We start from the raw sequence: 23,401 nt of genomic DNA, 5'->3' as shown, positions 1-23,401 counted from the left end.
GTGTAGCATCGAGATTTCTAAAACTGGAAATCTGTGTTTTTCCAGGAGTGTAATTTTTATCTGCTCATGGAATCTGGGCATTTGTCTTTGATTTTTGTGATTTTTAAAATTTTCTCTTGAGAGTTTGGCATGTAGCCTGGCTTTCCACATAATTCTTAATGGTAGGAAAATCAAGAAAGCTGAGTCTTTTACAAGGGAGGTAGCTGAGACTAAGCATTGGAACAGATAATGGTTCCTCCTTCCTTCACAATAAGTAGAACAGTGGTGAACTCATATTTCATATATAAAAGGAACCCTGTAGGATAGATAAAAGGATATTTAATTCCTTATTTCATGCCACAGAAACTGTTGTAACAAGTTTTTTCACTGCATCATGTCCTGTTGCCTGCCACTCTATCAGGAGTGATTGAGTGTGCCAAGTCCTTCCACACTGAGGCTCATCATTTTTCCTTTGTAGGACTTCAGTTACCTGCTAGCCTGGGAATTCTGAGGCTGATGTTCTGCTGTTGTGTTTGGTGAATGTTTAAGTACAAGTATAGGTTTGAGTTAGATCATAATATTCTCACTCCACTGCCCTTCTCCCAGATTTTACACATTGGATTGGGAGTGATATTGAAGACATGAAATATCCTCTGTGGTTGTGATTTGTATTTAACGTATTGCAACTTCTGAGCATCTTCTTGCCTTATAACAAACCTCAGAGAGTCACCCTGCTTTAGCATTTACAGCCTTCCCTTGAAATCTGTCTGCAGCTGTGTTAAATAAGGTCTCTCATGTATGGGTATTAACTAAACTGACCAATCTTCTGAAATGTTTTTCTGTGTTCCTTTAGGTGAAGTCTGTTGGAGAAAGAGTTGTTCTCTATGTTCTAAATCGAATTATCTATCGAACACAAGAAATGGAAAGAAATGAGATCCCATTTCTCTGTCATGGTAGCAGCCATTATGCTAAGATCATGTGGAAAAAAGGAGAGGCTATTGGGTTCTATTCTGTTAAACCTACAGGTAGAACATTTGAGGATTGTGGGATTTGGGAACTGAAGGGGAGGAGATAGTTTGTTTGAAGAATATTGTATTAGTAGGCTTTATGAGCCTTGCAGGCCTAATTGAATTGGTGTTTTCCTGCAGTCATAAGAGATCAGATGGCTGTTAAAATCTCTAGCTGAAATAATTACATGCTTTAGCAATATAAGCTCTTCATAATTACAAATTCTATTTAAAAATAAGAAACTTGATATACCCGACAGCATTTTTTTCTTCTCTAGCATGATTATTTACACTTAGACTGGACTTGAGTTAGCAAAATGGAAGGCTTGAGTTAGCAAAAATGGAAAGCTTTTCTTTCAAAAAATTTTCAAAATTTCACCCATGTTTGAGTGTGTGTTATATTCTCCAAACAAATAGCCTATGTGGAAAAGACCACTCTGTAAACAGACGTTTTGAGGAGTGGTGGAGCTCTTCAAGCATCCCAAAGGGTACCCAAGTAACCTCTCTGCTCAAGTTTCCCTTGCTTGAAACATGAAAATAATAATAGAATCATAGAATGATTTTGGTGGGAATGCACCATTAAAGACCATCTAGTTTCAACCCCCCCTGCCATGGGCAGAGACACCTTCCACTAGACCAGGACTCCATCCAGACTGGTGTGAACATGGGGTGGGGCATTCAATTTAAGCACAGTTTGAACATCCCCTTTCAGGGATGGGGCATTCGCACCTTCTTTGAGCAACCTGTCCCAGAGCCTCAGCACCCTCACAGTAAAACATTTCTTCTTAATATCCAATCTAAATCTACCCTCCTGTGGCTTAAGGCCACTGCCCCTTATCGTATCATACATGACCTTTCAAAAAGCCCCTCTCCAGCTCTCTTGTAGGCTCCTTTCAGGTGCTGAAAGGCCACAATTAGGTCACCCCAGAGTCTTCTCTTCTCCAGGCTGAACAGCCCCAGCTTTCCTCCTGTGAGCAGTGCTCCAGCCCTCTGATTATTTTCATGGCCCATGAAATAATTTTGTTCATGGGTCCTAAAAAATACAAGGTTGCAAAGACTATCTAAAGCGTTGCATAGACAACTTTGTTTCTCATTGGCCTTGTTAGAGAAGAGGGCAACTCTTTGCCATTGTTCACAGGTTCACTGAAGGGCCTGAAAACAGATTGGCTATCAATGGACTGTTTTAATGCCATTATAATGCCGTCCTTTTCTCACTGCTGAGTTTATAGCTACCCCTGGAATCCTTTGATACTGAAGAAGCTATGTGTTGCCACCATCTGTTCCATGTTTGTTTAATTTGGGATAATTATTGTTTAATAAATATTGTTTAAAGGAGATAAATATTGTTTAAGGGAGAATTTCAGCGTAAAATGTCCTAGCATTATTTTGTGTCTTCATTTGAAAAATTGGAATCACTGTTTCAGTCTTTAAGCAAGAACTGAACTACTTTTCAAATTTGTCTTGAGAAGTCATGTAATCAGCATAAAAGTGTAATTAAATAATTTTGTTTTCTCCTATTCCCTCCTCCATCTTTCAGCTCCATTTTTGCTAGTTTTCATATAGGACTGTATAGTGAGATTTCAAAGTGAGCCTTTCCTCTCTGTCACGTCTATTCTTTTCTGGTGCTACAGACTTTTGCTGTTACATTATCCTATTGATGTATCTTATGAGTACCTTATGAAGCTTGCTCAAAAAAGCTAATAAATGACTATTAGAAATTACATATTTTTAATGAAGTTATAATTTTTTTATAAATTTACTTACTATTATATAGTTTGGAATTTTTATAACTTATAAAAGTCTTTATTTAAATATGCTTAAATCCATGCTGCAGCATGTCAGTCATCATGCAGTTATGTCATCCATACTGATGGATGTTTTTTCCCTCTGATTATTTCAGGAAGTGTTTGTACCTCTCTTCCTCATCAGAAGTATAAGTTGCCAGTGCTAGACACAATGTTCGTTAGAAAGAAACATCGTGGGAAAGACTCTGGGTTAATCATGTTGGAAGACTTTGTGGATTCCTTTACTGAAGAGTCTCTTGGCCTACGATATCCACTGTCATCTTTCATGTATACAGGCAAGCTGTCTAATTTTTTCTTCTGATCTTCTTTGTGATTTCTTTTCATGTCCAAATGAGTATTGTCATTCAACCTCCATATCTGTGGACTTATCCTCAGGTTCTTCATTAAGTTTTCTGCACTTTGGTGGAGGCTAAAAATCCTGATTTGTCTAAGATGTAGTTCCTGATTCAATTTTTTATCCTCTATGTAAAAGTAGATTATTTGAACTCTGTTGGCTTTCTGCTGCTGTGAAGTTTACCACTGTCCCATTTCCCCCACCAAGCCTGTGGCATGGGCAGAGGTGTTTCTCTGTGGGATCTAATGTCTATCTGCCTTGTTTCACCTTTTTCTTGCTCACACCTAAACCTCACGAGGTTGTTTAATTCATGCATTCTCTGAACTTCTGGTGAAGAGGACATACTAGGCTCTGCTTTCACTTGCGTATCAGAAGGGACAGTTCTAAAACACAAGGAAAACACATATGGTTCTTCCATTAGCAACCTAAGAGAGCTATGTCATGCAGGAAATTACATGGAAACTATGTTCTTGGGACTGTGTTCAGACAAGAAGCACATTTCTTTTGCCCTGTTTCTCAAGGCATGCTTCTTCTTAAGCCATTTGCCAGTATTCCTTCTATGAACATTTTTGTCTGGCCTCCTTAACCAGTAGAAATTTTCTGCTTTTTGAAGCACCACAGTCTGTCACTGGATCTGATAAGACCTAATTGTTAGGCTTCAATGAGAAAAATTACTTGAGCAGAATTTAATGACTAATTCATTTTTGTAGTCAAGAAGCAACACAGTGGGGATCTTGTGCTCTGAAATTGTGTATCAGTATTGAACCCGGTGAAAAATGGTAGCTTTTTCTAGCGAAGACCAAAGAATAGTGTCAAAGCATGATGCCTCTTCCCTTGTATGTTTGATACAGGTATAAATAGAAAAAAGATGGAAGGACAGCAGTGCAGAAAATGTTTTGGAAATGAACAATGATTAACCATTCAATGGTAACATATTAACACTCCTAGAGAGTGCTTGTCACAGATGCCTAGAGAGTGTGAGGGGACAAAAAGCATTTGATTACATCCTCTGCTTAAGAACCCTTCTGTCCTGAGTTTGGTTTTTTAGTTGGCAGGAACAGTAACTAGTGAGGCTGCAAAAATCTCAAGTGGGTACTAGGAAAAGAAGAAAATCCCATTCATCTTTGTTTGCAGATTAAGATAATAATGGAAAGTATTTAAACTTATATTCAGAAAGGGTTAATTAGGAAAGATGTGTAGGGTAAAGCAAAGTTTATTTCAGACTTGACTATTTTGTTTAACAGTTCTTTCTATTGTTGTTTGTGTATGATGGTAGATTGCAAAATAATTTTATTTCAGATAAACTTTAAATCTGAGATATAGCTGAGTATATGGTTTCTATAATATAGTGTTTTTTCTTATGTTTGCTCAGCTTGTAAGCAATACCTTGAGAAGTACCCTGGGGATAAAAACCTTTTGTGGCAAGTGGAGGGAGGAGGAGATTGGTTCCAGAGAAAGTCTATTATGTCTATAGTGCAAAATGAAAATCTCGAAATTGCAGGTATGGATGCTTTGTTTTGTTGTTTTCTGACACTATGTAAAAGTTGAACAAATACTGTACAAGAGTGACTTCTGTGAACACTGTGTAGAAACTAGCAGAAAGATTTCTATTTGTCCTGAGACCTTTGAGATCATATTTGGAATGGTGTCGTATTTTAACCCCAGCTGGCAACTAAGTACCATGCAGATGCTTGTTCACCCTCTCCTCCCGCAGTAGGATGGGAAGGAGAGTCTGGAAAAAAAAATAAAACTTCTGGGTTGAGATAAGAACAGTTTAATAATTTAAATAAGATAAAATATAATAATGAAAAGGGAGACAAAAGGAGATAAATAAAACTGAAGAGAGAGAAGTATTGCACAGTGCAGTTGCTCACTACCTGCTGACAGATGCTGAGGCAATTGCCAAGCAGCCCTTTCTAGCCAAGTGTCCCCAGTTTATGTACTGAACATGATGTTCTGTAGTGTGGAATATCCCTGTGGCCACTTCAGGTCAGCTGTTCTAGCTATGGTCCCTCCCATCTTCTTGTGCACCTGCTCACTGGCAAAGCATGGGAAAGCAAAAAGTCCTTCAGAAAGGGTAAACAGCACTCAGCAGCAATGAAAACAGTGTGGCATCATTATTCTCATACTGAATTCACAATGCAGCACTGTGTCAGCTACTAGGAACAGTAATAATTCTATCCCTTCTGAAAGTGGGATGATATCCACTCCTTATTTTCTGTATCTTTTATGTCATACCCAGGTTCTGTTCTTTGCAGTTACCAGTTACTCTGACACTGTTACCTTTCCTGTCTTCTGATATATACACACGCATCCCACATGTGTATCATTGTCTATGGGCCGTCCCTCTAAAATGAATTCCTTTAGTCCATGACTTTGAGTTCTCTCTGTTGTAACAGTCTTGTAGAGCAGAAAAGATTTTGCATCAAGTTGGATTGTTGCAGGCTGGAGCCAGTTCTGCTTCTGTCACCACTGCACTTGTTTGCCTTTGCAAAGTTAATTCTTCATTGGTCTGGGTGATTTTTACTGTAATACCCTTGATATGGCAATTGAATGGGAATCAGGTTCTGATCCTCAAATTCAGAATGGTGAAAACAGATGCTGTGAGGTACCCAGTTGAGTGATAGGCATATAACCATGAAAGAGACAGTATAAAGTGTTATATGGCAATTAACATAATGCAATTTAATTTATTGGCTACTCACACCCAAAACCAAATCCCTGTAAGGAATGCAATGGAATTCCCCATTTCCTGTATTACCTGCTAAGTGGAGCCAAGTGCTTGAGCAAACTCAGTTCCACAAATTGTTTTGTCTTTTCCTGAAGCAGGAATAACCCAGACTGTTTCCCTCAACACACCACTTTTATCTCTTTCTACAATGTGTAGAAGTTTGGACTGTGCTGTGTCAGACTGACTGTCAGATTCCCTAGGGTTTACTTAACAGGTGGCTTCTGCTAAATGTGTAGCCCAATGTTTGAAGGTCCTGCCACCCACTGCTCCAGGATAAATGGATTGTTGTATCATTTAATTTTTCTGGAGGGTGGTACATGACAGAGAATGTGATATTCCCACTCAGTGCCATGGTCTTTGGCCCAGTTGTCTATGATGTTGTTTAGAAAATTAGTTGCACTATCTCATTCTGGAATTCTGTCATCTTCTTAAGGTTTCCTTCTTAAGGCCCACTGTTCTTGGTGGTGGCATGGGGTTCAGGCTATGTTTTCTCCTCTCTAGGTGTTGCTTCCACCATTATAAGGACATGACATTTTTGCCTGGAATTTTGAGGGAGTGTGATATAGTCTATCTGCCCAGTCTCCCCATATTTCTATTTCAGTTGTCATTCTCCATACTAGAGAGGTTTTAACCACTTGGCTTCTTTAATTGCATGTTTCACATTCATGAAAAATTTGTGCAATTGTGTCCATGGTCGAGTCCACTCCTGGATCATGTGTCCACCTATAATTTGCATCTTATCCTTGATTATCTGAGGTGTCATAGGTGCACCAAGCTAGAAATAATTTTCCCTTGTATTTACAATTCTGATCCACCTGAGTCGCTTCAATCTTAGCAGCCTGATGCACTTTCTGGTTGTTCTGATGTTCCTCTGTGGCCCATTTCTTGGGTGCATCAGTCTCTACATGAGGTATTTTCACAACCAGGTTCTCCACCTAGACAGAATTATCTTGTCACAATGTGGCAGCTCAGATGGCTTTACCTTTTTGCTGCAGTTACTCTGCTTCCATCACTGCAACCACCCCACAGGGCATTTGTCACTACACAAGTCAGTATAGAACTAAAATGTTGGTCATTTTTCTCATTCAGCAATGTCTAAAGCCAGCTGGATGGCCTTCACCTCTGCAAACTCACTTGATTCACTTTCTCCTTCAGCATTTTGTTGTAGGAGACTCGATCTCTGATCCTTTCCTATAATGTGGCAGAACAATCAGTAAATAAGGCATATTTCTTCAATTTTCTGGTAATTTATTACACAGTGAGTCCTCTTCAGTATGGGTCACCTCCTCTAGTGATATTCCAAAATCTTTTCAGGCCAGTCCTTGATCACTTTCAAGATTCCTGGACAATCTAGTTGGTGCAGTATTTCTGCTGGTGCACCGTTGTGGTAGTTAGACTGGCACCTGTTATTCTTCAAGAGCCCCACACCAAAAGGGTCCTCTGAGAGAAAAAGCCAGGCAGACAGATGCTTAATTTCCTCTGTCTACAAGGCAGCTGTAGTGAAAGCCCAATGCTACCCTTTTGGGTCCCTGAAATGTCCTCTTCTGAAATGGTCTGTGCCAAAGGTGCACAGAGTCTCTGGGCCAGTCACAGTGACATGCTTTTGCCAGTCATTCCCAGTCAGGCTAGTTTCAGCCTCCATTATAGTCAGCTTTTGGGACCTCCCTGTCACTCCAGAACTATATTAGGTTATTGCTCTCTATAGCAGGATGGCATTAGGGCACACTGTGCACTAATGTCTATTAGACCATTATACTCTTGTGGGTTTGACATTCTAGGCTACTGAATCCTCACATTCCTGTGAACTTAACTGATCATCATCTCCCATTGAAAGGAGAAAGGGCCCTCTAGTACTGGACATAGAATTCTCCACCCACTTCTTGTGAACAAGGATTAGAATTCTTTACCATAGAATCAGGGTAAGATTAGCCATTCCATTCTGTCTGGGAAGTTGCATGCTAGAGACTGGAGCAGCAATTTTCCTGGAAGAATCCACATTTGTGACTGTTTTTCCTTACAGTCCATGCCTCTAGGGTGGAGGTGGATTTTCCATATAATTTTTTCATATCCTTTCTGTGGTCCCACAGGATTTTAAAAACCATGGTGTGTACCCTTTATCCTCATTTTTGAGCAAAAGAATGCTCTCTTAATAGCTGAGATACTTGTCTGTACAGGTGGGGAGTAGAACCTGTCTTCTTTTTGTTGCTGTAACTCCTGGACCTGTTTTTCATACCTTTTTTCATAACTGAGAGGCAAGACCATAGCTAGGACGAGAGATTTTCTTTGTATTCCCAGAATTAGGAAACCACTTAATCCACTGCAGATATTCCTTCATCTCTCTAGGTCATTAATGCCAATGAGTTGAGATGATGGTGTGCTACATATACAAATATCTACCCATGTGGGTTATGTGCATTGGCCTTTGTCTAAATCTGTGTGTGACTGCACATTCTTTGGCTCATAACAAATCATCTCTAGCACAGCTGGCTCCCTCAGGTACTAGACACCTCTCTGTCCATGGTAGTCCACTTGCCTGGCTGACATGGAATGTCTTCCTTGAAGGCCTTTCCTTCACACTTGACAAGCAACTAAGTGCCACATATCTGCTTGTTCCCCACTTAGTGGGGTGGGGAGGAGAATCTGAAAAAAATGCAAAACCACTGTATTGAAACAAGAACAGTTTAATAATTGAAATAAAATTAAACAGAAGCATAATATAACAATAATCATAATGAGAAGGGAGACAACAAAACCAGAAAAATGAAACGCCCAAGAGAGAACTGATACACAATGCAGTTGCAGTGATTAGCACCCCCCAGTTTATGTGCTGGGATTAACAATGTGATATGGAATATTTCTTTGGTCAGTTGTCCTGGGTGTGTCTTGTTCCCAGCTTCTTGTGCAACTGCTCACTCAGCATAAGAAAGTGAAAAGTCCTTGAATTAGAGTAACCCTTATTTAGCACAACTAAAACATCAATGTGTTGTCTTACTCTAAATTCAAGACAGAGCACTGTATAAGCTATTAGGAAGAAAAGTAACTCTATCCCATGATAGCAAAGTAACTCTATCCCTGTACAATGTTCTGAAAGCAGGACAAACAGTTGTTCTATAAAGGTACTAATTTTCTCTTGTGCTGTTTACTCTTTTAAATCTTCACAGCAGAGACCTCAAAGAAGGAAAATAAGAGTTTGCAAGCAGAGGACAATTTTTGTCAGTCTGCAGTATCTGAAGCAGGTGGACCAAGGACTGAGGTAGAAACACAGCTAAGTGTAGGTACACAGTCTGTTACCTCTTTTTATGAGTGTATTGTTACCGGAAAAACAGTTATGAGAAATTATTTTTGCTTACTTTTGCTTACTTGTTACTTTCTGTGTGGATGTAATGCTTCCCAGTGATGTAATGCTAATGTCTAAGATGGATTGGTGTTTTTTTGTTTTGGTTTTGTTTTGTTTGTTTTTTGTTTTGTTTGGTTTTGGTTTGGTTCTTGGTTTTGGCTTTTTTGTTGTTTTTTTGTGCACAGGTGGGTTTTCCCCATGCATATAGAGTCTGTGCCGCAGCTGTCAGGGTCTGCAATTTAAGCCTTTTACCAGCAGATTATATAAAGGAGAGTATTTCAACTATCTCTGAGATTAAACTGTTTAGAGAGTTTTTAGAGGTACCTATCCATGTCACAGTTCAGTACAGTGGCTGATGTTAAGTTTGCATGAACAGTTAGACATTGTCTGTACAAAAAGACCGCAGCTTTCTTTGTATGTATTTGATACAGCAACAAGATTACAGCTGCTCATGGACATGTGCTTATGAATATGTTTGGGTCATTAAAAATTATGAAGCTCTTCCTTTATTTCATTTGTATTCTGAAGCCACACAGAATCTACTTGACAGTCATTCATAGCTCTAAATACTGTGAACATGGATTTGCATGCTTTAAGAAATGTCTGTGTTACTGACAGTCTTTCATAGAAGTCAGTGCTTTAATTAAAAATGGGAAATAATGGCTAAATCAATACTCTCAGATATTAACGTTTAAACTTTAGATTTGGAATTTAAGTCAAGTTTTCCCAATTGAGAAAATTAGTATTTCCCAAAGCAAAATTAACAGGGAAAATAATGAAATTTTTAATCTCTCAATGACTGGAAGCAAAACTCTTAGTTGTCTTTCATTTGTAACAATGTCTCTAGCCTCATATCTGTTTTAGATAGATTCCAGTTATGATCATATCAGCAAAATTATCTAAAAAGTTACACGATTTGGTTATACAGCTATATGGATATACCTGGAGAAAATAGAAGAGTGACAGTAGTTCTTTTGATTTTTATTGCTGTGAGTTAAGAAGTCATGCCCTGCCTCTTGCCCTTTTGCAGAGGAAAAGACAGTAGATACCAAAGTGCTCCAACTCCTCATAGCTTGGTAAAACTGTGGGCAGCTCTAAAATTGGCATCTGCAGTATCTATAAGCAGTTCTGTAACGGTTTGAAAATTATTGGACCACCTAAGAAAGTAAAATACCCCACCTTCCCCCAAACCATGAAAAAACCATCTCCCAACTTTAATTTTCACCTTTCCATTAGTGCTCCCCATTTTGTGCATTTTGATTCTAGAATAATTTGGTGTTAGTTTACAAATTCTTATGTATTTAGTACTCACTTGAAACTACTTGTCTTGGTTTGAAAAGACAGGTGTCTGCTAAGGAAGGCAGGAGCCTCCCCCGAACTGGAAACTGTAAACCCCCTCCCTCTGAATTGTTATAAATTTGAAATTAAGGGGCTCTCAGGCAAAAATATGGGAGCAGGAATAATGATTCTTTATTGGGGAAGAAAATAAAAAATAAAATAAACAATGCAGTAATACAAAACAACACTGACAGAGTCAGAATTTGACCTGACACCGTGTTGGTAGCAGTCCAATTGGAATTGTAGCTGCAGTCCTCCTGGAGTGACCGATGTGGTTCTGTTGGAGCAGTGATCCTAGAGAAGGGTGTAGTCTCCCTCTGAAGGTCCTGTGGAAGAGGCAGCTATTCCTCTGGGAATCCAATGGAAAGGCTGTTCTGGTGTCCCAGAATCTCAGGTTATATCCAGGCAGGAATGCTTGGCTCCTCCCTCTGGGTGGAACATCTCACAATGGTATGCTGTAATTTTATCAGTTGTGCAGTGACACTCAATGGACCATTAACAGCAGCTGTCTCCCCAGAGGGAAGATTGGTTTGTGGAAGAGATAAACTGCCCACTTAACAGAAGATAACTGCCACACCACACCTCTAACTGATGGCAAATAGAATACACATTGCTTTGCAATCTAGGACACTACTTCAAATAGCAGAATGTAGACATGGCCACTTTTTGCCAGCCTTCTTCCACAGTATTGGAAGTGAGACTAGAAAAGTGGACCAGGATGCTGGTAATTGCTGTTCCAGATTATTACTAGCAGCTAAGAAAAAACAATGTACATTATTTTATTTTAATATGTCCAGCTTGTACTCACTTTACTGTATCAAGTGCTGAATCCTCAGCTAACTTGCAGGAAAAAATTGAGATATTTAAGGGATGGTGTGGAGAAACAGGAGACAAAAAAAGCTCTAGGGAGAGGGAGCTAAGCAGCCTCCTGTGCTGACTGTGCATGTAAGCTGCATTACTGATGAATCACCAAGTTCTGGCTTTTCTTATTTTCTACATGGGTTGCCATATTCTGTTGGGTGTCATGATAAAAATAAAACTATAGAATAGCATAAAAGTATAAAAATAAGACTTTGCAAATAAATTTTGCCAACCACTGCAGTGTAGTCCCTTGGGTTTATACAGAAAGGGGAAACAAACAGAAAGAGGCTCCTATAATTGAATTGTGTGGACGCTTATAATAAGTAGAACTGTTAGAAAAAAATCTTGGTAGTATTGTTGACAGGTCACTTTGAAGTCTTATCTTCTACATTGAGGCCAGAAGTAAAACACAGAAAAACTAATCATCCATGACATAAAGATAACTTTTAAAAAAGATAAAATTTACTGAGGTGAAACAGAAGACTTAGCTATAAATTAAGAATTGTTTTAGTTGCTGTTTTATAGGATCATTACTATGAGTGCTTTAGAAAGGTGCAACCATAGGTAGGATGATGAAGGTACTTTAATAAATTCAGAAAATTTTAGAATAACATTAGCTTTGCTTTTCTTCCACAGGCTGACTCTCAAAAAGGTAAAGAATCAACAGATGTTCATGCAAGCACATCTGAAGGTAAAAACTTTGATTATCAGTATTGCAGTTACTCTAGATGGATAGTTTTGCAGGCTATTTTACAGCTTTCTATTTTACTTCATTCATCTGTAAAATGGATATAAAAACATGCTTCCCTCCAAGGTGCTGAAATTCAACTCCTATACCTTTTAGAGGAATTCAGATAAAATTATGAGTCTTGATAAAGATACTATTCAGATAAAAAGTACCACAACAAAATGCTGTTTTAGTGGCACTCAATTTCTTTCATGAACTATTTTGGGTGGGGAGGTCATATGCAGATCTTAGACTGAATTTGTTCACTTGAATTTTTTTTTTGTGTTATTCTTCTAAGACCCTAATACAACTCATGCTTCCATCTGGACACGAAGCAGTCATTTAAAACGTCAGAGGCTAAATAAAAATAGACAGGAACCTGGACTTGAAACTTCCCAACAAGATGAGGAAAATGCTCTTCAACTGCCCAAAAGCAGGTACCAGGAGCCCATTTTTACTGATTTCTTATTTTGTTGCTTGGGCAGCCATGAACTACATTGGTGTCACAAGATGTGCAACTGGTATTTCTTCTCCTTTCTCCCTACTTTACTTGCTTGATTTTAAGATTACTAAAAGTGAAGTCTAATGCAAGATGGGAAGAGAGAAAAGTGAGACATCATTTAAAGAGTGATTGCACCAAAATATAGTACCTGTGAAAGCTCAGTAGATAGTAGAAATAATAGGAAAAGAGGGAAGGCTGAGAGTGTCCTGTTGTAACTGAATCTGTACAATAGTAAAAATATTTGTATTTGCAGCACAGTTTCTTGAGGTAATATATCTGGACTTATATCCATAATACTCTGTGTGGTCTTTAAGGAAGTATCCCTCCCCCACTTCTTATTACAGTCTTGTTATTTCTTTATTGCAGTAAAATATGGTCTGACTGTTCAGCTGGCGGGCTGGTTACTGCTTGTCAGCTAATAACAACTGTTATAGGGGGCCATGTCTTCAAAGGAAAGCCCTTTGCTCAGACAATATTTTAAACCATCACATCTGATCTAACATCCTGAAAAGAACCCAAAACCATTTCCAGTTTAAATGATGTTAACCTGTGTAACAATCACCAGATGTGGATGTGAAGAGTAGTGTAACTTGTGTGCCATAACAGTTCTTACAGAACAGGGCTTGGAGTAATAATTTGTACTGGCTTTCCATTCAGAATATCTATTTTTTGTAAATAAATAGCCCCTTCCTCCCTCATAGACACACTGTGCCCACCCCACCCTGCTCCATGTGTATGTCTTCCTCTCATTCTCTTCCAAAGAAATCCACTTCAACCCCTAAAACCTCTTTAGACAAACTGAAGATAACTTGATTATCTTATAGGAAATCACTCAAGCTTGTGACATGAGGCTTCTTTAAACAGAATTTGTCATGAGGATTTTCTTTGTGCAGCTGAGGCCTTCCACTAGGCAGTGACTAATTTTTGTTTAAATTGCTCTGTGAAATTACAGATATTGTATTGCTATGCTGCACTGTGAGTGCATTGCCCTAAGCTGGTTCAAACAGGTCAAGCAGCACACTTGGTGCTGCCACAGCTTAAGAAATGCTGTTACTTCTAATAATTGGCTAGTTTGTATGTAAGAGGACTACCCTGATATGATTGGTTACTAAACTAACCTAATTTGAATGTCAAATTTTGGGCCTTGCAAAATTTAGGCAATGAGGTGTTGCTGTTACACAAGATGTGTTACATGGTATTTTTAAGCAGAGCTAAGAGGAACACTAAAATGAAGGCATCAGAACAGCATATGAGCTTGGTACTTTCCATGCACACCAACAAATGAATCAGGGTCTTCTGTTGTGCACTTTCCTCTTGAGTCCTACTTTCATCTCCAGACTGGCATGTAGGATAAAACCCTCCAGTACTGCCTTTACTATGAGATCATAAAGTAGACTCCTGTGCATCTATTACATGCACTTTTTTTCTTTGCTTGTATGTAGTAGTTTCAGTTCATCTAAACTTTATCATCTTGAAAATGAGGACTGAATATTTGAGTTTCTGTTACTATCCTGCAGTAGTGGCAGTGCACCAGCACTTCATCTTTAGATATTTGCTAATGTAACCTCTAGCTGATGGTAACTTATTCACTCATGATGTGTTTATTGCCTTGAGTTACTTTCCAGTCATGATCTTTGTAATATCTGTATTTTCAGTGATTATATGAATACAGTTCATATAATCATAATTCCATTATTTGAAACTGTTTCTACAGTAGGGATGAGGGAAAAAGAAGTTGCTGCTTTTCTTAATCCTTTGTAACTTTCAAATATGTAATACATCACTACTTTCTAAATTTAAAATAATAAACTTAGAGAAATTTCAGATTTCTTTCCCATAAAATGGAAGTGAGACAGATATAATTTTATAATTGCCAAAGTAGTTTTCCTAGTTATAATTTTTTTCCTAGTGAGGAGTTAGCCATTTTTAGATGCATTTAGTTTTCTAGATTTGTATTTCCTACGGCAAACATGTACTACATAATTGGTCATGAAAGAATTTCCCTAAATCATGTATTAATCTAAAAGAAATATCTTAATACCTACAGGCCAGAACTTCTTTCCCACGCATCTGAAAGCTCTGAAGACTTAGTAGAAGTGCCTAAGGTGGATACTGTTGAGAAGGATGAGGAAATAATTGTTGAAAACGAGGACCAGTCTGTATTAGAAGCCGAAATGCATGTATCACCCTCTGAGAAACAAAGTGAGATGGAGGTGAGCTGGATGGGATAGCAATAGCAGATAGGTTTGGAATACAGCTACAGTTTCTGTTAAATGTGGTCCTTGCTACCTTGCTCCATGTGATTCTCAGTTCTTTGGTTTTTTGCACCAGTGCTTCATTAAGAAGTGTATCTGAGAAGTTAAGGCTAGTACAGAATTAGTTTCAGGGAATATTTCACTGTACATATTTTGAACAATAAAGTTTATAGGATCTTCAGTAAGATGAATTCCTAGCTTGTCTACCATCCTAATTTTCTTCATTGATTTCTCCTGATAAGAAATTCCAGAGAACTGGGATAAGATCAAGATCTGACCCAGTATCTCTAATCTTAAAAAAAAGTTTTTTCAAGATATCAGTACCTGGTATGCTTCAGTGACTTCTATTGGTTCTTTTTACTTCTCTACATAAAAATTGCCTGTTGGATTTAAACATCAACTTTAAATCCAGCTTTTAGCTTCACCTTGTTAACAACTTGAATTTAAATTTCTGAATATTCTTTATGCCTAGCAATGCCTCAGGATTTTTTGGTCTTACTGATGGATGAGAAAGTGTACTTTATGTATGTTAGGTTCAAGGAATGATTGCAGGAGGCATGAGAGATGCATTGAAAACTTCTTGTCTTGGCTCCTAACTGTAAGCTATGGTCATATATTTAGTACAAGTGACAATAACAAACTAATACTCTGGTTAAGTTTGCCAATCTGCATTAAGTTCTGTCCTAGTACGCAATTCTAGATATCTCAGCTATCTGCTTCTCACATTAAGCTACAAATTTAGATTGCATGTACATCCATTAGTGCTGGGGAACAATAGCTGGGTGTAATTTTGACTTACAAATATGACTTTTTTTTTTTTTTAGGAAATGCCATCAGAACCTCTTAATGGTCAGGTAGCAGAAGAAACTGGTAAGACCTTACTCATGGCTGAAGGGGAGATGGTAAATGAAGTTCCAAGTGGTGAATCAAAATTGCTGTCTGAGAATCAAGGAAAAGAACCTGTAACGCCATTTGTTCCATTAACCCTTGATGCTCCAGAAAAACCCCCAGAAGACACTGAATCAGAGAAGGTGAGAGAACTGAAACAAAATGTGAAGTCATTTTACTTGTGTAAGTGTATTTATCTTGCGTGATTTTTTTCTTTTGTTAAGTAACAGAAAGTAGCCCCTGACATTGTATGAAATTACTGGGAGAAGCAATTATTAGGCCAGATGATGTAAATGCATAAGGAGAATACACTAACATTTCTGTTTCAATGTGCAGAAGTGGGACCTTTATGCTTGTGATACCCAAAAGAAAGATATGTTTGCAGCAGTTTGCCTTGACAGTCATGAAACTGCTGTATCTCACTAAAATACTGGTTTGGTAAGAGTGAAAAGCCACATACTTTTTTGTCTAGCAATTTGTGCCTGATGAGGTGTACAAATAATTAACTACTGCTAAAATGCCTTTGCTTTCAGAACACAGGTTTTATTCATTTCTTGTTTATAGTGCAAAAGCAGATTATTATATGCTAGCAAAACAATAATTGTATTTGTCTAAATTAATTTTTTTTCCCTTGGGATTAATATATCAGAGTGTTTTTCCTGTACCTCAAATTATTCAACTCTTTTGAACAATTTGAAAATCAGAGACCAACTCTGGATATGAAATGCAGGTCAAAAAATAGTCTTGTGCAAAAAGGAGAACTGTTTTTTCAAGTTATGTGTGTAGAATTAAAAACCTGCTGAATGCCAAACTATCCTCTGATGTTAATAACTAGAGGCAGTAGTTGTTCAGTGTCTTTTGCCTTCAACTAATTGTCTTTTTGATTGTTTTCCTCCACACATAGGTTTTAAATGAAAATGATTCTGAAATGCTGACTGAAGAAGTTACATCAGTAGAGAAGGAGGGCGCCGAAGAACAGCAAGAATCTGAAAAGGCCAGCACTGAAAACGCAGCTGCTGTGGCATCAAAGGAAGAGCCCTCTGACAATGGCCTGCCCAACTCTGTGGTAACTGAAGCAGCAGAAGAATCTGTTTCTGAAAACCTACCTTCCTCATTAGAAGATCAAAATGAGGAAGCAGGGCACAACTCACAGGAGGCCCCTGCTGCCTTGAGTCAGAGCTCTTTGGTAATGGTTGAACTTGAGGGTGTTTCTTTTCAGCAGCCTTCTGGGCAGGAAGCACAGAAGAACCAGTTGGAAGAGCCCTCAGAAGAGTCTGCAGAGCAGCCAGATCACTACACGCAGACAGTGGCAGAGCGGGCTGCTGACAGCAGCTCTGAGGAAGCAGAAATTGAGGTACCCGTTGTAGATCGGAGAAACTTGCGAAGAAAGGCTAAAGGCTACAAAGGTCCACCCAAGAAAAAAGGAAAGCCAGCTTAAAAATCAAATAGTGATAATTTATCTATTTATAACAAGGCTATTTTGTGTAAAACATTAAGGTGTAACTGCACCATATCTGGCACAGGACACATGTGCTTAAAATTCTGTGTTGGATTTCCTCTTGGGTTCATCACCTTTCCTCAAGCTTTGATTTGTTTGTTTTTTAAATTTAACCACTAGAAACTGAGCTTCTTCATAGTATGAAAGTAAATAGCCAGTCTCCTCCCTTCATAAAGGATACATGATGAATAAATACAGTTGTGCTTTCAAAGGGAATAGTTTGTATATTTGAGGTGGTAGTCATGGAAGAAAAATGCAGTGTGAAATCCTGGCCCTGTCAAGGTCCCTTAAATTGCTATAGACTTCCTTGTCACTGGACATGACTTGAGATAATTTTTTAAATAACTTTGTGTTCTCTACTGTGGAGAAAAGCAGAACAAGAAAAATCCTTCATTGTTTCTTGTTCCCTTCCCACAGGCTTAAGATATTAAAAGAATGTAAGATTCTTCATTCTAGGTTTCAAAATCTACAAGAAGGTGTAGCTCAGTAGATCGATGCAACATGAGCAGCACTTGTCTTTCATGAGAATCACTTGAAACAGCTGAGTCAGTAGAGTGCAGTGCAGTGTCTGCCACAGCACTTCCTGATAATGGATTTCTTGAGCAAACATTAAGAGATGCCTACGCAGCAAACTATTTGTAGCTTCCAAAGCAAGCATTTTGGTAAACCCAAGTTTTTCCAGAGTATATGGAATGGAGCCTCTGTATGGAATCATTTGAACTGCCTTCCTAACTGCTTGCATGTGTTGAGTGGATAGTTGCTTCCTTGTTGCATTACAGGAAAAGGATATGACTACTCTTGATCTTGTTTTGGTCTGAATGGAAGTGGTTCTTTGTGTTTTCCAAATACGTGGCTGGTGCTGTGGGATAACTACTAAAATGTTGTGTCTTCCAGGTGTGTGACTCCTGTGAGCACTGACATTTCAGGTGGTTGTGATATTTATTAGTGTATTAGTGGGTATTTCAGCAAATGCTTGCTTGCCAAACTTCTATGCCTTTAGGAGTTAGTGGGTGATACCTTGCAAATACTTCTAATTCCCACATTTGTTTTCTAACTTGAGTGTAATTTCTGGGATGACAGCTTCCCAGTTGATGACTTTTCTTAAAAGCAGCAACCAAAATTCACTGTATGCCAACAGGAATAAACCCAGACTTTCCATGCTCATTTCCCTTCTGAGGTTCTCTTGGCAAACTGTGTATTTAACTTGTCACACATACCTAAGTTGGCCTTAGTTTGCTGTGTGTTTCTTTCCAATAAATGCAGATCCTTTTGTAATGGGCTAAAAACTCAGAAATAAAAGAACAATGATTCTGAGAACAGAAAATTACACCTTTTGTCCTGCATATGCCTTTTCCAAGATGCGTGAACTAGTCTTTTGCAGTGTTGCAAAAACAGAGGTACAAGGTTCACTTGAATAGTTGCAATGCTGTCTTAACTTTTATCCCTTTATGAAGTTAATGTAAGAATCTGGTTTTGGATTTTATGCTTATGAAGTTTAACTCTATTTATATGATATTTTAACTATTTAAGATGCATTCATACTTTTTATTTTTCAGGTGATGAAGCACCATGCTCCTTTTTAACCTGTTAAGAGCAACTTACAGGAAAAAAAAAGGCGGCTAAAAAAAATGTATTAACTTTAGATGCAGGGTATGTGAGATTACTGAGTTAAGTATGGGTTTCTTGAACTATTGCATGTAGCTATAGTATCTTATCAATATACATACAGGTACTCATTATGAACCCCATGATTGATAAATATTCAAGATCTTTCCTGATTGTGTGTAAACATATTCAAGTGAACCTTAAGCATTTCTAAAACTCATAAAGCTTTTTATATAAAGCATATAAGACAAAACTTTTGATATTTTCTGTATAGTTTCTCTTTTACTGCTGAGATTAATTGTTTCAAAAAAAGAAGTAGCTAGAAAACACATCTATTGCATTGCTAAGAATTGGGGATTTTTGAGGACTGGTGGTCCTCAAAAAAAGAGTGGTTGTATACCATATACTGCAACTCATCTTCCATTTTTAGGGCAAGCTTTACTGAAGATTCATCTTCTGAGTCCTTCAATTGATACAAATGTTTCCACTAAAAGTTTACTTATGAGCCCCAGTAATTTCAATTACTTCTAGGTGGATTTTTGATATGTACGTTTATCACTTATATTCCTGGTGAGGTTGGAAAACTGTTCATGAGAAGGTAATTTCACTCACCCAGATTTTACTTTTCATGGCTAAGTTGGAATTATTTCAATTAGTACCTTTCTTTTGAGACATTTGCAGAGTAAATACATAAATATAATGAGATTATGGTATTAGGATAGTTTTAATTTCTATTGAGAATGATAAAATCTCTGATTTCATTTCAGTGAGTCAGTTTTAAATACTGAACTTAAATTCATGTATTAAAAGTACACCCTTGAGTAGATATCTTTATAAATCTGGGGTGGCTGGGATAATAGCTGATGAGCAGACTTTTGCAAACAGAATGTGGGCAGTTGTGGTGCAATTAGCAATTCCAATAACCAGTACAGTCATGAAAGATGGACACTGTTCTAACAGTGATCACAGCACTACTTTGCACCAAAGAACGCGTTTTATTTCTACAACTTCTTTGGCATCAAACTTTCTCCAGTAAATGCAGAGTAGCAAAATCAAAATACTGATTTTAACTAATAGTTTTTATTGCTGTACTGATTGTCCCACAGGAACAGTAGTTCAATACCTTATTAATTCTGTTACGTTTGACAACTATATTGACTGGAGTGCTTTACCTTGGGGACTATTAACTGTCTTATTAATATCAAACTCTTAAACAATTTTAAAGATCCTATTGCACCAGCAACGAAAGATTAAAAGATCAACTTTATACAAGTTTGTACCAAATGTTATTACAACATGCTGTGGAACTATGTGTGTACAGTGAAAGCAGGCAGTATTATTTTTGAGCTTTATTTAGTCTAGGAATAGAGTTTAAAGAACATTAATTTGTGACTTCAGCCTTGCACTTAAATGGTAAATGGTTTTGTACTTGAATCCAATATTTGTTCAAATGTCTGTCTTGTACTGCTTCTCCCATATTCTCTCTTGGTCCATTTTAATTTAATGCAGAATTCTTGTTTGCTGTTCTCCTGTTTCACAGTCCTTCGCATGAAAGTGTAAAATCTTATTTCAAAAGCGCTTTAACTTATTTCAAATGATGTCTGACCTTGCTGCTTTTTTGTATCATTTCTTTTGTAAATGTCAGTAGTCAAATTGATCATTTACAATGTCATTGACACTATTAGCAACAAATTGGCCTAAGTTTCAGCTTCCTTGCTTCTATGTGACTGTTCTAAAATATTACTATGGGGATACACTTTGAATTTATTTCCACAAATGTGGTGTTAGATGTTTTCTAAACTGGTGATACCCTGTTTTTAAATCTTATGAAAGATGTATTGCTATTGCATAGTATTGTACCTTAGTCTTGTTACTGTGTTAATTTTTCCTTTTTTTTTTTTTAGTACTGTCTTGGCTGCTTTTGAAATGTTTTGAAGTAGTAATAAACTTTTATTTTGTGATTATTTTTTGCTTGGTTCTTAATATTTGAGTCCTTTTCTGCTATATAGGAAGCACATTTTAAAGTGGTTCAATGCACTGGTACATGAATTTTACCACCTGTCTTCTACAAAGGAGTTTTTAAGAAATCAAAAATTATTAATTAAAAACCCTTGTATCAATGAAAATAATTTTCTTTAGCTTTTGCATCAGATTTTATTTTAAAAAAGCAGCAGAATCAGCTCTTCTGAGCATTATGGCATGCATTCTGCTGTTTATGTCAGTTCTGCAACATGATGTAAACCTAGAAGTTATTAACACAGCTTGCTATAGACAAGCCAACTAGAAATGCTGTAACACACTCCCCACAGTGTGGTACATTAAAATGTCTTAAGTGCAGTTGTGATATTCAGCCAACAAGTTATGTATTTATAGCACTAAATATAGTAAAGGTTTTCAAGACAGCTGTAGGGAATTAAAATATTCACTTCATGTTGTTAATGTTCAGCAAAGACTAAAGCAACAAGAACTTTACTTTATAAAAATAAATGGAGGTTTATCTATTCTGACAAAATGCCCTCTCTCCAAGCAAGTAACTTACTGGTTTTTTACCCTCTCTTACTTTCAAATACTTGTAAGTTACTAAGTCAAGAGTGGGGCAGTGTGTCAAACTAATAAAATAGTGACAGGTTGTGGTTACAGTTACTGTGTTTGTAGGATCCTATAAGAGAAGTTATGAAGGTTGTACAAAAGCAGCTAGCTTGACTTCCTGTCTGAGTTCCAGATCTGAAACCTGACAGGAGAAGCATCTGTGATAGAAGAGATCTCATCTCTGGAGAAGAGAAAGCTCAGGAGGGTCTTAACCTTGTGTACACATACCTGGTGGAAGGGAAGTGTATGTCACAAGTAGTTTAGGTTGCTTAATGAACCGCTGTCAAAGGTATTAGCAAAAGCAGGTTTAATATAAATTTGCAAATCATGACTTTAAAAAATTTGATGGCAAGATTCGCTCTATTACTTACTAGAGAGATGAAGCATAGAAAGGAAAATTGAATTAGAATCAATCTGAAATTATTCACGGAGATAGGGAATGCAAAAAGGTTAGGGAGACCTCCTGCTGAGTCATGACATTCAAAGAGGATCCCCTTTTGTAGAAGCATAGAAGATAATATTGGGATCTTATCTCAATATTTTGATGCCCAACGTGAGGCAGCTCGACCCTGCAGCCTCAAGTCCTCTCGGTATCTCAGAACCTCGGAAAGACTTTAAAGGCAGCTTAGCATCCACTGGAAGAGTGCTGACTGCATTGCTCTCAGCAGAGACTTTGGAACTGAATCCACAAGTCTCACGGAATGCTTTGCACCTCTGGAAAGTGCAGCTCCTTTCTGGTGAGCAAATTTTCCAGAGGAGAATAGGGGAGCCCCTCCTGCCCATGGGGTCCTATTCAGGTGAAGAGATTTATCCTGCCTGACCTTGCCACCAAAAGCTTTGATTTCGGTGAGTATTTCTGCTCCTTAGGGGGGGTAGAAACTTGAATTACAGTCTCTGCCGTGAGATCTGTTCTTTTTTGCCCTTAATCAGAGCATTTAATAGGCTGCGCAGCCCCACGGAGCGGGAGCAATACCCTGTTAGGCATCGCTCACTGCGGCGTGGCTTTGCTGCTTTTCTAAATTCGCGGCACCGGCGGAGGAGCGGAGGAGTTCTGCCCGCCCCTCCTCTCTCTCGGAGCAGCATGGGGGCTCTCCGGAGGCGCCGCGGGGTTTCCCTGGATTCGGCTTGGCCGTGCGGCACCAGAGGGTGCTTTCTTGGCGCAGGGCGGCTCTGGTTTCACGTTCACCAGGCGGTGCCGGCAGGAGAGGCTTGGTCTATCCCCCGCCGCGGCAGGGCAGGTCTCGATTCCGTGCTGCTGCCGCGGAATTGTAAAGCAGTATAAGCAGCTGCAATGTGAAGGGCTATCGTCTACTCGTTTTTGCTTCTCAACTGTGGTTTTTTTTTAGAAATCGGTAGCTGATTTGGCTTTGTTTTCGGTCGGCGGGAGTTTGTATTGTGCCTTTTATATCTAAAATGGGCTCTAAGTTGAGCACAGCACAAAAAGGAGTGTATTATCATATTGTTGGAATTTTAGTCAGTGGCGATGTTAAGTTCTCTAAAGGAAAATTGAAACAGTTTATAAGGTGGCTTTTTCTAGACTTCCCACAATATCAAATTTTGGGACAAAGTTGGGAATGAATTGATAACCTTGGGACAGTCTGGGAATACATCTTCAGCTAAATTCATGTTCTGGAGTTTACAAGTTCAAGCAGCCTTGCTCAAACAAAGGTAATTGGAGAAAAAAGCCAAATAATAAAGAATGTACCTCTGCTCTCCCTGTTTCTCCCCCCCCTCCCAGCTCTAAACCCTGTACCCCAAAACTTGGTATTTTAAAGAGAGCACACTCTGCTCATGCCCTGGGAAGACGGCTCCCTGAGTACTTTAAAATGCCTGAGTTTCTTTGTCCACAATGTCCTGGCCAGACCATGTGGAACCTTTCCCAAACCCCTGTGTCCCCTGCTCTGAAACCCAGAGCACGTGTCACCTTTTCAGAGAGCAGTGATCC

General features: G+C 38.3%; 1 protein-coding gene across 4 annotated transcripts in view; it reads left to right on the top strand.

Moving 5' to 3' along the window:
• Nucleotides 1-20,831, top strand: part of FAM169A (family with sequence similarity 169 member A) — a 38,955-nt gene extending 18,124 nt beyond the window's left edge. For 2 of the 4 annotated variants that reach the window (XM_077171232.1, XM_054652166.2), the window contains exons 5-13: nt 833-1,004; nt 2,887-3,066; nt 4,498-4,626; nt 9,018-9,127; nt 12,029-12,083; nt 12,418-12,556; nt 14,669-14,834; nt 15,701-15,907; nt 16,669-20,831. In XM_077171232.1, the coding sequence (XP_077027347.1) occupies nt 833-1,004; nt 2,887-3,066; nt 4,498-4,626; nt 9,018-9,127; nt 12,029-12,083; nt 12,418-12,556; nt 14,669-14,834; nt 15,701-15,907; nt 16,669-17,202 (1,692 nt within the window). In that variant the 3' untranslated portion in view covers nt 17,203-20,831. The remainder of the gene's footprint in view (nt 1-832; nt 1,005-2,886; nt 3,067-4,497; nt 4,627-9,017; nt 9,128-12,028; nt 12,084-12,417; nt 12,557-14,668; nt 14,835-15,700; nt 15,908-16,668) is intronic. The other 2 variants (XM_077171233.1, XM_077171234.1) reach the window with 2 other exon arrangements.
• Nucleotides 20,832-23,401: the final 2,570 nt, after the last annotated feature.

The sequence above is a fragment of the Agelaius phoeniceus genome, chromosome Z, assembly GCF_051311805.1.
Source record: "Agelaius phoeniceus isolate bAgePho1 chromosome Z, bAgePho1.hap1, whole genome shotgun sequence".
In the NCBI taxonomy this organism is placed as follows: Eukaryota; Metazoa; Chordata; class Aves; order Passeriformes; family Icteridae; genus Agelaius; species Agelaius phoeniceus.
Note: the sequence above shows the minus strand (reverse complement) of the source record. Positions and strands in the feature narration are given on the sequence as shown.